Consider the following 17,558-nt stretch of genomic DNA (forward strand, 5'->3'; position numbering starts at 1 on the left):
TATATATATATATATATATATATATATATATATAAACCATTGTAAATTTGATAATTGCTAAATTTGTCAATTGATCTATGCATATATAGCTAAAGCAAAAGTTAAATCTTCTCTATCCTCTCTTGCACACATGCCACTTTACGATTTGTTAAAACATAATAAATAGCAAAAACTAAAGCAACATTATAAATTGATACCTAAATTTCAAAATTCTAGCTAAATATAACAATTTCTGAATTTCATTGCCGGAGATGTTAACAACCACATCAGCACAATTGACATTACATCCAACCGCACGAACGGCTAATAGGCCCCTTACGGAATGATGGTTATCCCTGTCCTCCCGTTGAGCCTTAATTTTGTTCCTGCAGTTCAATTCTTTCAGTTCCTTTTGTTTGCTTCTGCTGATGCCCCTTTAGGTTGCTTAATGAATTATATCTTCTGATAAAAAGAAATTATAAAAAAAATAAAAATTCAATGATGTGTTCAGATATCATTCATAAACTAAGAACTGTCAAGTTCAGTATGAGATATCTAAGGATTTTATTTAAGTTCTTGTAAGCGTGTGTATAAAAATGACAAAAATTGTATCAATATTGTTGTGTGCATGTTCGAAGATGGTTATTGTGATTTGAGAATCGAATCTGAATTTTTGATTACATATTAGAAAATCATACTCTGAAACCACAAAGACAAACAAAAGTAGAGTGATATCCAAAATACTCCTTGCATTTTATTCATTACATTCAATCACTTCTAGAGATTCCTCAAGATCATACTTATCAAGATAAAAACATATTAGAGCATCCAGCTAGCATTCCGAAAGGGGCGATAGTAACATCATGCCTTACTACCGAGAAACACTTTGGTGAGAACCGCATTGCACTGCAAAGATGCTTTCAGAAGTTTCAAGCCCTGAAATGGAAAGGAAACAATGGGTTAAAAACAATAATGTAGAAAAGTACGTTGGTAAAGATATACGAAAAGGCCAATCACACAAATACACAAAAATAAGTAATTATGAATAGGACCTCTTCCATGCCAAGACTGACCACCTTCTCTTCAAGGGCACCAACCTCCCTAACATTGAACTTGTTAAGCACAGTTATGCTTGATATAGTAGACATAGGCTTCACTTCCAAATTATCCATTATCATGTATGTAACAACACCCTTAACATATCCTTCCTCGCTGGACGCAACTCCAGCTGCTTCTGGTGGAGCAACGTAAGTTACCTCGGTGGTTATGCTTCCATTGCTTCGGTTGTAAGGTCTGCAGTTCCCATTCTGACACATAACCCCAGATCTATTGGAAATATTGCGATTGCAATACTGGCAGACATAGAACTTCTTAGCAGTAGAGTCATTGTAGGTCAAGTGAAGAATATTAGCTCCGGCAACTGTTGACTGTGGTTTCAGCAGGGAGTCCTTGTTGAGATTGGGCTGCAAGTATGTGTCATGTAGTTCTTCTACGCTCTCATAGAGCTTGCCCAAGCAACCCACCATGCCATTCTTGGTGAGGAGCCTAATGACAGTGCCAATAGGCAAAGACAGGAGAGTGAACAGAAAATCGACAACCTCCTTGCTCGCTTCAGCAAAGAGAACTTTCCGATTCTTTGTGTCAATCAGGAGCTTCAAACTCACACTAGTACTAGTGTTGGAGGATTCCATTTGATCAATGCAAGGTGAAGGCAGAGGAGAGGGAGAAGAGTAGGCATGACTAAGAGCCTTATAACATATTTATAGCAATAGAAACTCCTAAATTTAGATCTGAACCGATTTCAGAAGTTGTAGGATCAAACGTTATATTGGGCCGATGCATGCATCAAGAGGGTATGTGCATGCATGAATGTGTTATCTAGGAACTGAATGGTCATACTCATTACGTATTTATATGATTGTATGATTGTATCCATACCCACCGAGTAGTGGTCATCACTTGGGTAAATATGAACGGTTAGCCAAGAAGTTCTTTAATTTACTGAACTAACTGATGAAAATAACTACAACGTTGTGGAACATGAACAAACCAAAACATCAATCTTTAAAATAACAAATGTAACAATGATCATAGTTATCTTGCTAAAGTACCAACGGCAAGTAACAATGCTTCGAAAAAGCTTAGTATCCTACCAATTCGAAGGAAACTCTTAAATAACAAATGTGAAAATGTGAAATTAAGAAGAGAAATTCTAACTCATAACACAAATTAATCTCACAAGGAGAAATCTCCGAAACCTTCTTAGCCAGGTTTCTATGTCGCTTTGTTTCCAAGGAAGACATCTGTGAGAACTGATTTTGACTGCAACAATGCCTTCAGCATCTTCAGCCCCTAGGAATGTAAAGTAAAATGATGATTAATTACAAATAATAAAGAACATAACAACGTTAACAGTATTGTGCGCGTTAGTTAAAGTATTACTTGACGTTTTTTACAACCCCCATCGACATCCAAAACCAAACCCTAAACCCCAAAACTCAAAAACAAATTGAGATTTAATCATAATATAGATATTTGATATGAAATCATTTATGCAAACTACCTCATCCATGCCAAGATGAACCACCTTCTCTTCAAGTTCGCGATCAAAAGCCTTCATAAGTCTCTCTCTATTGGAAATGATAGAAGCCAAAGGCTTGACATCTAGGTCATCCATCACCAAGTATGTAATGGTGTCTTTTACATACCCCATCTTGCTAGGAGAAGCTTCCGCCACCGGTGGAGCAAAACAGGGCGCCGCCGTTGGTGGAGGAACATAGGACACAGCAGTTGTCATATGTGTGCTGCACAATGGACAAATCGATTTAGGATCGTCGGTTATGAATCCACGGTGATTCAAATTACTACACCCATAGAACTTCTTAGCAGTAAATAGTTTGACAGCAGCTGATGGTTTGAGTTGATCATTAGGGTTGATAGTTAACAACTCAAGGAGGCTATCTAGTCCATCAACCGATTCATTATATCTCAGCAGGGTTTCCTTGTTAGCTTTGGGTTCCATGTATTTGTCACCTAGGTTTTCGATGCTTTGGTAGACATGGAATAAGCTTCCAACCATCACATCCTGAGAAACAAGCTCGAAGTCGCCATCCCGGGAAGGATCCTTAGCCATCTTCACATCCTTAATAAGGAGCTTAGTCACAGTGGCAAGAGGCAAAGACAGAAGAGAGAAAAGGAAATCCACGAAGTCTTTGCCAGCTTCAGCAAAAAGAACTTTCTGCTCCTTTGTGTCTATTAGGAGCTTCAAAGCAAGCTTCTTGGGTGCCATTGTTGAGGTAGTGGAAAGTGGTTTTTGGGGTGCTAATGTTGAAGTAGTGAAAATAGGGTTTTGGGGTGCCATGGTTGTAAGCAGTGGAAAGAGGGACGACTAGCACAACTAAGCCTCAGCCCTCACGACTCACGAGTTTTTGAAGCAAGAAGTAATACTGTTTGTTAAGTAATAATTATCTAACAATCTTTTGAAGATTATATGAAAAAACAGGCCATTATGAAATAAAATTCTTATTGATAATTTGATATAGAAAGATCATATACATACTAGGTGCTTGTACATCAGTTAAATCCCTACAAATCAGGGGTACAAGAACTATATTAACAATCTCTAAAAGATACAGATGATTACAATATTAATTAATTATCTTTCGACTTTGAATCATTTTGTCGATCTATAAGAAATATCTCTCAACTCGCTCACTTTGAATTCACAGTGTTTATCCCCTACTACCAACAGATGAATAGCATCTGTAATTTGATGCCGTGCAGTTTGTGAATTCAAGGTTAAACCAGCATTGGGTTACACACTTCAATGCATTTTTCAGGTTTTCAATGCTTGGATAGATATTGCATGAGTTTCTAGCATGCCATCCATATCAAGAAGCTTGGCCACGATGGCAAGAAGCAAAGACAGAAGAGGAAATCCATGTTTTTACAAGCTATATGCTAAGCCTTGTGAAAACTTGTATATTTGATAGTTACCATCTCATGACTCATATGTTGGTAGCTTGGTTGGATAATTGCTCTATAATATGAGGTACATTATTGTTTATCAACTGAGACAATAATGTTCGACAGAAACAAATTATCATAAGAGAAACCGGTAACCCCCAATTTCTAGACATTGCATTGCAATAACGTGGAAGGAGAGAAGTAGACATTGTAGTATGAAAAGTTCAATGCAAATTGTTTGGCCTGAAAAGGCAATCAGGATTTGATCCTGCTTATATACAAGAAAAATTCTATGAGTTACGAAGAGGGCGTTACAGCACTGTACAATCAGTTGATTAGCCACGACACAGTTAGAAAGCAGCCTCCTCCTGCACACAACATGTCCAAAAGACTTTAACAAAAAAGACAAATGAAAAAAAATATATGTAAGGTTTGTACACCAAAACATCAATCCACAACCCATGTTCCCGCTAATGCAAAATGGTAAACCTTTTTCATTTTCTTCAGTTTGTTCAGACAAAAGAGCTTGTCTGCTCTTTTCTCTGTGTCCACAAGAAACATACATTGCAACACGGTCAAATAGAATCTTTTTAACACAAAGCGAAAAGGTGAACTTAGAACTCATCGAAACATCATGTTCCAATGCAGAAGATGTAATCAAATTTAAAAAGATCAAATATTTTAGAACAGCATAACAAGATGATTCTAGAGGGTTGATTTCCTAGTGACCTAACACATCACAGTGACAAAAATACTAATCCCACTCCTCAGCTCATCTATGTTTCACATCTGAAAGAAAGGCAGTATATATAGCCCAAAAAGGAAAAAAAAAAAAAACGCACCAAACAAGGTGTTAGGCCATTACCTCAGTGGTTTTTGCCACGGGAGTTCGTCTTGATGTCTGAAAATGTTGGACTGCAAATTAACCCAGCCGGAGAAAGAGAAAATTGATTTAAGCACCTGGGACAAAGAACATATCCCTCATTTGCATTGACGCTACAACAGACTCAATAACCTCAAAAATTCCACTGGTTCTTCATTCTCTTTAACAATCTGTTTCAGATACAATATCAAGTATATATGGTTAGAACCCTGCAAGATTGCAAGAGAGGTGACAAGCATATGCATCTCACAGGCTTTATATTCTAGAGAATTTCGTAGCGCATGAAATACAAAAAGATTCAACGGAAAGAAAGAATCATATTGAACATAAGACACACTAGGAATTAAATATTAGCATCAAATTAATCCAGGCACAGAAAACACAAAGCATGAAATGAGACAGAATCAAAGGGGAAAATGTTTAAAAATGCAATTGAGCCATGCTGGAACATAGTTTTCAAAACAAAGAAAGGAACCAGATTTTCTAGTGCAAATGTGCAATAAAGTTTCATGCTCAGATTCAATCAATCCAAATAATTATGTAGAGTTTAAAGAACAAATACTAAAGGTATATGAAAAACTCCATAGAAAAAAAGTCCAGGCAGCTCTCAAGTGACTTCACAATCAAGAGATGAATGCCTTTGATAATAGATAATAGTAAAAGGTGTTCCAACCTCTACCCCAGTTTACAAACCCCTAATAGTTTACAAGATCCCACATCAACTGAGCCCTAAGGGTGCGTGAGTGCAAGCTTAAAAAAACAAAGCTGACAATGAGCAAAAGGTAAAGGTAAAAATTCAACTGTAGAGTCCATACCTTAACAATCGTGTCCTTCGGCAGGCCTGTTTGGATGAGGATATCAGAACCAACTTGGTCCCAGTCAATCTCTTCTTTATCAGTTCTGTTTTTGTCACTTTCTAATTGAATCTGAATATTACCATTGTCAAAAAACCTTCCTACCCATAGATACAAAATCCTTCCTTCACTTTTACTTAAGTCTCTATTTGGTGAGAAAATAGCAAACGCAGCTTTAGAATCTAGTTCACTCACACCAAATGTTGCTATCTTCTCTAAACTGGGCCAGTGGCATACAAAAGGTTGCATGGAATTAGATTGCAGAGGACAACTTGCCCCCATCTTCTTTGAGGCAGAGGATTCTGCAGCTTCTCCAGAAAGGCATTTTCTCCACGATTCAGGACTGTGTTTGATAAGAGAAACTTCCCTTCGGCATGAGTCATCTGCCTTACCCAGCACTATACTGCATTGTGGTGTTGAACCTTCCCCGCCATTCTCAACACCATCCTTTGACTCTAAGACATTGCCAACATTATTCTTACCATGTACTAAACAAGTACTATCAGTTATCCCAACACCACCTTCTTCACTAGGTATAATTTTTGAGGAAGTATTCAAACTCATCACAGGTAATTTGAGAGACTTTGACAGGCTACCTCTACGCTCCGCAAGTGAAGATGACAACTTTTTAGATGTTATTGGGGTTGACCGAGAACTGGCCTGTGAACTAAAACTGGAAACAACTTTTTCTGGATTGTTAGACATGGGTTGATCAGAAGATCTAGAGGAAAGGGGAGACATGTCAGAGCAATTTGTCAATGTTGATGATACCGGTAGGGAACGGGAAGCTGGAGATGGAGAATCCAGAGAGGATTCCGAGAAGTATTTTGAACTAGTGCTTGAATCAGAAGAAATGGAATCTGGTGACAGATATGGAGGTGAGGAAGAAGAGGTTGAGGAAGATGAAGAGTGTGCGGCTGAAGGTGATATAGAACTTTTAGCAGACTGAAGAAACATCATGGAATCTGAATAGACCCTGGTGAGAGATAACCGGGGTGCTGAGACAAACTCCTTCATGTTTCCTGAGGCAAACTTACGCCTGAGTGCACTCCAGCTGCTCTCTCTAGCAGGAAGATGAGTTTCATGTTCATTTTCCGAGGATGCAAATGGAGGTACAAAACCTCCCATAATAGCTTTATGGAAAATTTCGAAATCAATATTATAGGTGTCTGACTTCCTTTCACCAGGACGAATCTTATCTTTTGACTCCCCAACCTCTACTCCATTGCCAGATTTCTCCATCAAGGGTAAAAGGTTTGAGAAAGCATCCCAAAAGTAAGCAGGCTCTTCCCCTTCCTTGATTATTGTTATTGGGCCTTGTACTCTCTCATACCGAACAATCTGACAAACAGCCCCTCTTGCATCCCTTTCCATGATAACCTCACAATTCTTACCAATCCAAAGATAGATTGCCGAAGGTGTATGAACGATAAACGCACCTCTAGAATCCAGAGCAGAAGGAGACGGATTATTCAGCATTTTGGGGACAAGATGCAATGGATCATACGGTGAATGTGGGGCAATTCTGTATATCCTCAATAGTGAACTTGGGCTAAGAGGGAAAGCATGGACTCTTTTCTGACACTGTAATAACTGACAAGCAAAGCCCATATTTGGATCAGCAATTCCTCTAGCTGCTTTCACATACTGGAATGCATCATCAAAACTTTGTCCTTCTCTCCACATAAGATAAGCAATCACCAATGATGTGGACCGAGACACCCCTTGACAACAATGAACAAAAACCCTTCCACCTTGTTCCCTAACATCTTCAAAGTAATCAAAAACATCATACAGAATACTAGTAATATCCTCCGTAGGACTATCTTGCAACCATAGAGTTCTATACACAAAGTCTGCCTTGAAATACTCGGGACAAACAAAACCCACGCAATTCAGAACATGGGTTATCCCATTCTGCTTAAGAATGTCTCTGTCCTTCGCAACGGCATCCCCACCAAGATAAATGTGTTGAGCCACTTTCGAACACTCCTTGTCAAAGAAAGCAATCTTATCCCTCCTCACAAGCCCACCATTCTTTGCCGGGTTGTTCTGAATGGTTGACAAATCAAGTTTCAACCTCTCCCCACCGCCTCTCCCACTCGGAGTAGGAGGCTGTGGCCACTCACCAATATCATCCGAACCTGCCTTGGGCCACTCATCCAAGCTACGCCTAGCAATAGGCAACTGCAACGGAGGCAAACCAGACCTAGCCTTACTACTCTGCTGAGACCGCGGCGTCAGCGGAACAGGAAACCTACGGTGAGCCTGCCCATTACTGCTCCCGGCACCAGCATTTGGATCCGCAAGGTCCTTCTCCTCACTCTCAGGGTTGTGCACCGCGGTCCTTGAAGCAGACCATGAAGCAGACCGCCAGAACATTTTCCGCGAGCCGGAGAGTGGGACCGGAGCCCGAGAACTAGCTGAAACATCCTCACTATCCACCATTCCCAACTGAAATTCTCACTGCAAAAACCCAGCCACCTTAAAAAAAAACCCCTATTTCATTTCCATTCCTCACTTTTCTACACTCCAAAACAAAGCCAACACAGTAGGATTTACAATCACCAAGAATGTGAGAAACTCAAAACCCTCATCAGATCAAGCATCAGCTACAATCACACTGACACAAAGACAAAAACTACAATAAAAATCTAAACTTTAAAACAAGAAAAAGCTTTAAATTCACAGTAAAACCAAATCAACAAAGCACTAAAATATCTGGAACAAACAATATTCTACTCAATAATGATAAAAATGGAAGATACCCATCTTCTGCTATAGCATAAATTTTCAATCTTTAACAACAAATTGAATCAAAACCGATGCAATTTCAGTCCTAGGGTTCCTAAAATCTGATGTCAAACTTAGAAACAAAGAGAGATTAGATTTGTGACTTACAGATTGAGATAGCAGAAACCCTAGTGTGCGAGACGCGGAAGCAGAGCTGGAGTAAGAAGCTTTTGGGGGTTTCAGAGAGAGAGAGAGAGAGAGGAAGAAGACGAAGCGAAGCAGAGGAGGGAAGGAGAAGAAGAAGAGAGTAAGCCACTGGGTTTCAATTGCTTCGTTTTCTTATTTGACTGTTTCAGAGAGTGTGACGGATCCTCACAATTCGACCCGGATCCGGATCCGGACCCGATAACCCGGACCCGGATCAATGTTCATGCTTTAAGTTCGTTTTTTACTTGAACAAGTTTGATTTGTTTTGGTAAGATATTAATGTTTGCTTCGGTTTTTTGTTTGACCATTTTAATTAAGGAAATGGAATTTGGAATTAGAGTGAGACAGTGGGTTTTGGTCTTCTCTCTGATTTGGTATTATTTTGATGGTGAAGATTTACATTCTAAATTTGGTGGTTAATATGGTATGACCAAAACAAAATTTGGTTAGTATCAGTCAAGACACAAAAAGAGTAAGTTTGAATTTTGACTAGTATAGGATTTCAAAAGTTGTAATCTTACCTAGTTAGCACTGAACATGAATTTTGACTAAACTCTCAGATAACAACTTTGGTAGGTAATATTTTTGATAACAAAATCAAAGATTTAAGAAGAGGAAGTTCATAATTGTTTATAGAATTAAATTCAGTTTACCCCCTTGTGGTTTGGGGGTGACTTCATGTTAGTCCCTACACTTTTATTTTCATCAGTTTACCCCTTGAACTCTTCAATTTCTGTCTGCCGTGCCCAAATTCTCATATTCCGTTTGAATTGACCTTTAATTATCAGCAGTTAAGGTTCGATTTGGACATATAAGGTCCGATTTGCCCAAATTCTAGATACTAGCCTCACAGTTATGGTTAAAATTATCAGTAGTTAACGTCCGATTTGGACAGAATATAGGACATTTGGTCACGCTTGAGGAAAATTCAAAAGTTTGAGGGGTAAACTGATGAAATTGAAAGTATAGGGATTAACATGAAGTTACTCTCAAACTTCATGGGGGTAAACTGAATTTAATTCTTATTTATAAAACTGCTGCTGATAATTGACAACATTGTTATAGAATGACAAATACCACAAGAGGGGGGCCAAGAAAGGCATGTACATTATGTATTGAAAATGACCATTAACAAAGTTTTAAAACCCCTTTGAATTTCATGGCTAAAAACTGCTCCCAAATAGACCTAAGTTTGGGAGAAATGATGATTGTTAGTTTGCTGGTACTTGCTAATTTTCACAATTTAGGAAGAAAGTGACATTGTCAAGCCAAAGTCTCCAACTTTTGAAATTGTGGTGGAACTGGACAAAGAAGTTTTGAACTCAGAGTGCAAAAGTTGTTACTAGTTGTTGCCCACAAGCAAGTACTGCCTTGGATTGGCTATGGACTTTTGGCATTCTTGCCTAACAAATTTTGGTCATGAAAATGTAAACTTGAAGTCAATGTCTTTGTGGAAATTCAAAGAAAATGGAGGGTTTAGTCCATGTTAGCATCTTTCATGGTTCGTTTCTTGATTATTTGACAAGTTAAGCATAGACTTGAATTAACTAAACTTGTTGAAGCGAACATGTATGTGAACTTCTGGAAGTGCATTGATCAAATTTCTCCAAGGAAAGTCTCTAGAGTTGATTGCAAATTTGATCCATGTTTGTTCCATTACGATGTTGGAGTTGTGAATTGCGATTCAACGAACGAGAAGAAACTTGTCGTAGCCGAAATTAGGGTCTATAATTTAGAGACCCGATATTATGAAATATGAATCTTTACCATTAGAGCTACAAGCCAACAAAGTCATATTCCATTAGATGTGGAATTTTTTACTCCCTGGATATGATGACACAAGAAAAAACAAACACTTGTTCGAAGATGATAACGTCAATGATCTACCAGCATGTGAGGGGATCTTTTTTCTTCCATATATTGGTCAAATAAGTAGAGCAGAAATTGACATCATGCCGTATCTTTTTTCTTAAACAAGAGAAATGCTGAATCTCTGGAATGCTTGTATTTATTTGTAAGCTAATAACAGATATCATGTAAAGGCACATATATTTAATCAAGATTGATAAATGTTGCATAAATGAATACATAAAAATCACAATATATGATCGATGGAAGAATTATTGAACGTAACACGAGCCAGCACCAGTTGGTGCACTTCGAGCATAGAAGTTTTCAACTGGAGCGGCTTGAACTCCACGCCTATTCAAAAGGCATCTGAAGTAGTGTAGCCGAGGTAGCGCGGTTTTGTTACTACTTTTTCCAGTAGTCGACTCCTTTGTGCTCCACAGGCGCTCTACAGAGAACAAATGACATTCAGTCTCAAGCTTAAGAGCAGCAAGAAATAATAGCTATAACTAATTTGGATCTCCAATCTCATTTGAGGTCACATGCTAACAGTTTAAACATATGTTGTAGTGATGATCTACTTTTCACTACAATACCTGCAGCTGCTGCAGCTCGAGGCCATATTGTTTGCTGAACATTTGATGGATCAGCAGTCTCACCCCACATGCATACTTCACCTCCCAGGACAAGCTTTTGCTTGGAAGAATCATGTATTCCTTCAAGTGGATCAGCATTGTACGTAACATCCCAAGGGACATCTAGATGGTCAAGATACCAAACACCTTGATTGCTGAAAATGCATCTGAAACCTTGATCAACGGCCTTTGGACAAACCCCTCCCCCCAACCTATGTAAAATTTGGAAAATGAGAAAGCGCTTAAAACAACTATATCTTCACCTGCCAGTTGATACAATAAAAAACTACACGGGAAGAAAATCACCAGTTATGCACTACAGTCTTTGGATTGAGCTTCGTTGGGAAGGTGTTGAAGGTTTCTTCCCTGAGGTAAGAAAACTTAATTCTGTCACATGAGGTTTCAAAGTATTGAGAAACAATCAACAACTGAAACAAACTTTGACCGGTTAATCCCTTTGTTTAGAAACTGTCAAACTGCTGTTTCATAACTTTAATCTTGTAAAGATCATAGAGAATACGAGGAAACAGCAACCCAAACTTGCCATGCAGACCAACTCAAAGGGAAAAGGCCAACACTAAAATGATGATAACTGACTTCTTGATATAATCTTAGACATACCAGTTGACAGGGGTCCAATTTTTGGAAATAGCTATTTCTTGTGCTTTGAGAACAAAATATTGATAGGCGCCTTTGGCAGTCATGTTCTGTTGCTCAAGCCTACATAAAAAAGAAACAATAATCAAAAAGAAAAGAGCAATACACATATCAAACAGAAATCATCCTTTCCTGCACGATGAAATTGAAACATCCAAACAATATATTTCTTCCGCTGGCTCAGGCTCTCAAGCCTACTATAATTTTGAAACAGAAGCCCTAGATGCTATGAGATCTGACGTCAGCGGTCATACTGCTTTCACTAAATTTCCCAATAAAATACCATTAAGAAATATAATACAAGTACTTAATGGAGTGCACTGATCCAATCTAGCTTAGTTCCTATAGGACCTCAATCAGTCGAAATCTTAGGCCTGACTACTATGTAAAATTAGCCACAGATAGATGATGGAGAAAACAGAAGCCTTTACATTCCTCTTAGAATGGTAATTGACTGTTGTACCCCTATTCATTGATTCAATTATGGATTGACATATTAGTGATAAGAATCACATTCATGATTCATTTGCTTTGGCAAAGTTATCCAGATGATGGGTATATCATGTCAAGAATTTAGGATGTTTCAAATACTAAATACCTCAAGAGGTTGGCAAAATCTTAGATGCTTTGTGTTTCGTTTTACTTTTGTAAGACTAATTGTAATTTTACTTGATAACAAAGCAGTGGAAAGATGACAAATATAACCAAAAGAAGTGAATACCATTTATTTACATGTGGAGTATCTTCCCAGCAAGCTGTAAAATATTGGAACAGCGTAAGATAATTTTGCCAATTAAATAACTGCAGAATAGATTGAATTAAATAATAGAATTCAAACTGACTTGTATTAACTTCATCACCACCCAAGTGGAAAAGCTCGAAGGGGAAAATCTTTCTCAAATCTGCAAAGCAGAAGTTAAATTTCATGACTATATGGAAGGTCAAGGCAAAATTTTCATAGAAACTATAAACAGAATCATATATAAATCGATTAAATACTAAGTAGATTTCACATTCATGATTTGCAGGCAATCCTACTTCTACCTTTATACATCAATCAATGGACATTTAGCTGATACGAATAGTCATATCAGCTAAGAATAGTCATGTGCAAGTGCTAAATACATATACCTTGTTTTATTAAGCGAGAAAGAGAGGAAGTTCTTGACATCCTACATGACAACTAATCTACTATAAGCACACAATAAATAAATAGATAAAGACATTAAATTACATCTTTGTCCAAGAACAACAAAATCTTTTCACAATCTTTACCTGTCAGAATGCCAGAAAGCACGTCAAAAGTGAAATTCTTTGAAACATCAAGAGGCTGGGTACAGGAAGAGGAAGGCCAGAGATCAGGATATCCAGTGCCCCTGTGAGGATTAAGAACAGGTTAGCATTCCATGAATTAGTTGTTTACAGAAGATGACCCAAACAAATGATTTGCTAAATGAGGATGAACAGAAAACTCTGATCTTTGCTGTTTTAATTTAGGTGAATGAGAAAGAAGTTTTCTCATATAGAAGTTAGTGGATGGTGGTCTGCACTCTGCAGTAAGCACACTGACCTTCCCTCACTTTATTTTCTATTTCCTCTTATTATAAAAACCACTGCAAGTTTGGTAGTGGGAAGTTAACCAAGACTACAATATGGTACGCATAAAAAGGAATGGAATTTGCATATAAAGAAATAAGATTTATAGCCAAGTACTGAAGAAACCAGAGGACAGTAAACCTTCATTCTTTTCAAATACCATACTTACTAATCCATAAGTCCTGTTTCAGAAAAAATATCTACCACAGACAAAATGTTGGAAGTTGGAACCTTTTTCTCAAACTGAAACTTTCTGAGCAACAATAATACGTTCTACAAATTAGCTTATGACAACAGTTGAAATTAAGGAGGCTTTACCATGATTCTGCATGACCAGGGACATCTACTTCTGCCATAACATTGATGCCTGTTACAAAAAATGTGAAAGGATTAAGTAAAATATACACAATCTTGTGTAGGTGACAAAAAAGAATGTCCCACCCCCAGGCTAAGAACCAAATAATAAAAGTAAAGAGTGTATACAAGTTATTTTCTGGCCCACAAAAGGAATCAAAATTATACGTACCTCTAGTTTTTGCAAAGCTTCACGTTAACATGTCGAAATGAGGAAAGAAAAGCAATATTAGTCTATGTAGGAGTAAGGGAGCATAAAGTTCATATCAGATACTAGGATGCTCAGATGAAACAAAAAGATGCAGATCACCATTATTTTAGAAGGCTGCTACCAAAGTAAAGTAGTTGAAAATACTTCACCATTTTTTCCCCTTATAAGCAGTATTTTATAGTGGTTCTCAATCTACTAAGAGGAGAACTGTTATCAGTGTCCTTATCACTTTCAAATAAGTTCAGGTTGGGTTCATTATCCACTGTACGAGTACAACTATGCATCTCCTACTTATCACATTACTTTGTATTATTCAACAGATAAAATACAATGATTAGAAATTAATCTTCAGCTCGTCAAAGAAATTATTAGAAGTGAACAAACAAGTTCTGAGCAATTAAAGTTCTTAAGCTAAGGAAGGTTGAATCATATACAGAAATCTTACTTGACAACTTCATATGCATCTTCGACGGTGTATCTCTCCCACTGTGAATATGAACCTTTCCACAATTTGGGAAATGTAGGTACTTCTAGAGGAAATGACTCTTTATCAATGACGTGCCAATGAAGAACATTCTACTTAATGTAAGTATCAATCAGTATTACACAATAAAGAGGAGACAAGGTAAAAAAAGAAACACATCCACATCAATGTGCTTAGATGGATATTAGTATGGAAACCAAGCTGAGGGAAAAAATCTTACAAGTTTAGCATATGACATCGATTCAATTACTTGCTTAATTACGTCAATTGGTAAATAGTGCCTTGATGTATCTGCAGAAAATTCAATTAGATGGCCACTAAGATACATTATAGGGCAAACTAGTCAATGAGCTCCATAGAAAATTCATGTTTCATATAGAAATTTGTAACTCACCAAGCAAGAGCCCTCGATATGCAAACCTGGGTTTGTCTCGTATGTTCCAGGGTGCCTTATGTACTTGCATTGATTTAGTATCATAGTTAAAAGTGCACAGCTGGCTGAATGTCTAGCACATGGTAGAAGAGAAGAATCAGTGAGCTTTCACAATACGTAACTAGGTAAAATGAGAGATTTGGTATTACAAATTGAAGTGCCTACTGTTGAAATGCAATGTAAAAGTCAGACATACCTCTAACCCCCGCAGCGCACCATACACTGTATTTGCCTGAGACCGGAAAGCAATCACATATCAACATCACAGCACGACCAAAACATATTGTTATGAAATAAGTCTAAATGCAAGTCCAGATTAAATTAAACTGTAGTATTCAGAGCTACAGGTAGTCCAACAGAAATGCAAGAAACAATGGCGCCCTTTACTCTTATCTATATTATTTTCAATCAAACAGAACAAAAAGTTGCCATCTTGATTCACATTATTGGTTTAATTTACATAAAGCTTAAGCCTTTACGGCCACAGAATAAACCCTTTGATCTTGACATCAGCAACAAACTACCACGCACATCTGCCTCTAAACTTTCCAACAAACACCAAAGAACTCCAAAGCTAAAACACTCATAGACACTATCTTCATCGAAATGAAACAAAAATCGTTAACTTCATACACATTGTTGGTTCATTCTACGAAAAGCTCAACCCTTTAATAAAACAAAACCAACCCATCAATCTTCAAATCAGCAACAACAAATTACAACACAGACTGACCTCAATAGTTGCCTCCCCAACAATAGCTTTCCCATCTTTCCTCAACACAAACAGAGTATAGCTCTCATCCACACCAAGATTAAGCTGCCAAAAAAAAAAAAAAACACAGTATCAAAATCTTAAATCATTTGGACAAATCAAATCCAAATTCCACCAAAAACCCAACTCACATCTTCGCTCGCAGACTGCACCACAACTCTGACTTTACTAATATCATAACTCCCCTTCTTTTGCTTCATCCTACCAATCCCACTAACCCCATTGAATATAATCGCCTTGTAGCGATCAAACGCCACCCTGATAATGCCGGAACCGCCCCCGTTCCCGCCGACGACGAGAGACAGCGCCGGGTCAACGGAGAGCGTCTCGTTGCCGGAAGTATACTCCGCCGGCAACGGCCATAAGTACGTGACGGGGGCTTTGACTTTGGCCTGAGAAAAACAGAGGGTGGAGGAGAAAACGAATAGGAACAAGAGAAGGGTCTTCATGGTTTTGGTTTCTGGATTGGTAAATGGGACAGTGAGGTTTGGATTAAGAAGAGGGTATGAAGAGTAGGTGGAACATTTGAAAAGGATGAAGATGATGATGAGTTAGAGACAAACACAATGGTGTGGTCTGTGACGGTGATGCATGTTTAATAATGGGAAATAAATTTTCAGTGGGGTTGTTTTTTGGTTAGTGATTAAATTGCATGGTGTGAGAAAATTAAACTCTGCCGGATACGGAGTTAGTAGTTTTTCTGTGATGCTGTTTTTATGGCGGAAAAGGCAAAGCTACCATGTTTCTAAGCCAAGAAATGGTTGTGTAGTGTTGTGTAGATTACAAGGTCTTTGTACCAAACGTTAAGACATTGGACAAGTACTGTCCAAGTGGAATCTTATAGTTGGTCAGAAATATGAAACTAGCTTCCATCTTATACGGGTAATCTTTCCTTTGTTTATGTATGTCGAAATGGGAATCTGTCTTTAATTTCTTGCATGGTTGTTGAGGGTGGGAGGGAGGGCAGTTCCGGCGATCTGAGGCTTCTTTCCGGTGGGATTATGCGGTTTGGTAGTTTGATGGAGTAAGGGGATCGTTGGAGCTGAAGCTACCGTTATAGTTAAGTGAGTGTCTTGCTTTCTTGATAATTAATAAGGTTACAATCCATGTAAAAAACATATATGGAATGAAATCAGGAGGGAGTAGTATACTAGAAATAGAAGCAAATCTGGCTAAATAATCGGTTTAAGTTGAAATGATTAGAGATTGTATCCTTAGAATACTTGTGTCTCTTGCATTTTCTGCACAAGTGTTATTCGATTCGTTATGTATCATTGTTATACCGACGTGTTATTTATTATAGAAAACACCACGAGTCGTTAAGTTGAAAGTTGTAATGATTTATTATTATGTATGAGAGATATAAATATTTCCAACATCGTATAATGAACAAGACTACACGTGTATGTTTATAAAAAACTTATCTATAATCCATGAAGCTTCGACCACTATTATGTCTCTTGTCTCGTCTTTTTTAACATTTTTCTTTTAATTATCTTATTTGTGTCTACGTCACAGTCTCTTCTCATTAGTTTATAAATTTTGAACACTAGAAAAAAAAAAAAAAACTTACTAGATTTCACCGGCACAACAAAAAAAAAAACGACGATTCCATGCTACGCACACGGCACACAGTGGCGGATCTAGAGTCTAAAAGTTAGGTGAGCGGAAAAAGAAATTCATCAATAATAGGTAAAACTTTTGATAAGTCAAAACACAATTCTTACATAGAATTCATCAAAAATTCAAAAGAGATATAATAATTGTAAATCAAAAGCATTATAAGTACAAGATGCTCTATCTAAATTGCACCCTACGATCTCCAGTAGACTCGAAATGATCAATCACTGCCTCTGAATCAATAGGTTGGGCTTGGGTAGTTGGGTTGGATACTTGGGTTTCAGTTTTTGTGCCCAGCAGAAAAATAAAAATGAACTGTTTTTTTT

The 17,558-nt window shown here is 37.7% G+C and overlaps 2 protein-coding genes across 2 annotated transcripts; both read right to left on the minus strand.

The window, feature by feature from the left end:
- Positions 1-3,992: 3,992 nt before the first annotated feature.
- Positions 3,993-8,130, minus strand: LOC101308825 (protein-tyrosine-phosphatase MKP1-like). Its single transcript, XM_004308849.1, has 3 exons — positions 5,644-8,130; positions 4,811-4,998; positions 3,993-4,313 (listed from the first exon to the last, which is right to left on the minus strand). The coding sequence occupies exons 1-2, from the start codon at positions 8,128-8,130 to the stop codon at positions 4,942-4,944; spliced, it is 2,544 nt and encodes an 847-aa protein (XP_004308897.1). The 3' UTR covers positions 3,993-4,313; positions 4,811-4,941.
- Positions 8,131-10,535: 2,405 nt separating this feature from the next.
- On the minus strand, positions 10,536-16,183 carry LOC101302591 (beta-hexosaminidase 1-like). Its single transcript, XM_004307513.1, has 15 exons — positions 15,744-16,183; positions 15,574-15,657; positions 15,037-15,072; positions 14,802-14,913; positions 14,628-14,698; positions 14,369-14,499; positions 13,885-13,901; positions 13,677-13,725; positions 13,038-13,138; positions 12,605-12,664; positions 12,484-12,517; positions 11,727-11,825; positions 11,412-11,471; positions 11,067-11,317; positions 10,536-10,918 (listed from the first exon to the last, which is right to left on the minus strand). Exons 1-15 carry the CDS (start codon positions 16,059-16,061, stop codon positions 10,743-10,745), a joined length of 1,599 nt encoding a protein of 532 aa, XP_004307561.1. The 5' UTR covers positions 16,062-16,183; the 3' UTR covers positions 10,536-10,742.
- Positions 16,184-17,558: the final 1,375 nt, after the last annotated feature.

This window comes from Fragaria vesca, linkage group LG7 (genome assembly GCF_000184155.1).
Source record: "Fragaria vesca subsp. vesca linkage group LG7, FraVesHawaii_1.0, whole genome shotgun sequence".
In the NCBI taxonomy this organism is placed as follows: Eukaryota; Viridiplantae; Streptophyta; class Magnoliopsida; order Rosales; family Rosaceae; genus Fragaria; species Fragaria vesca.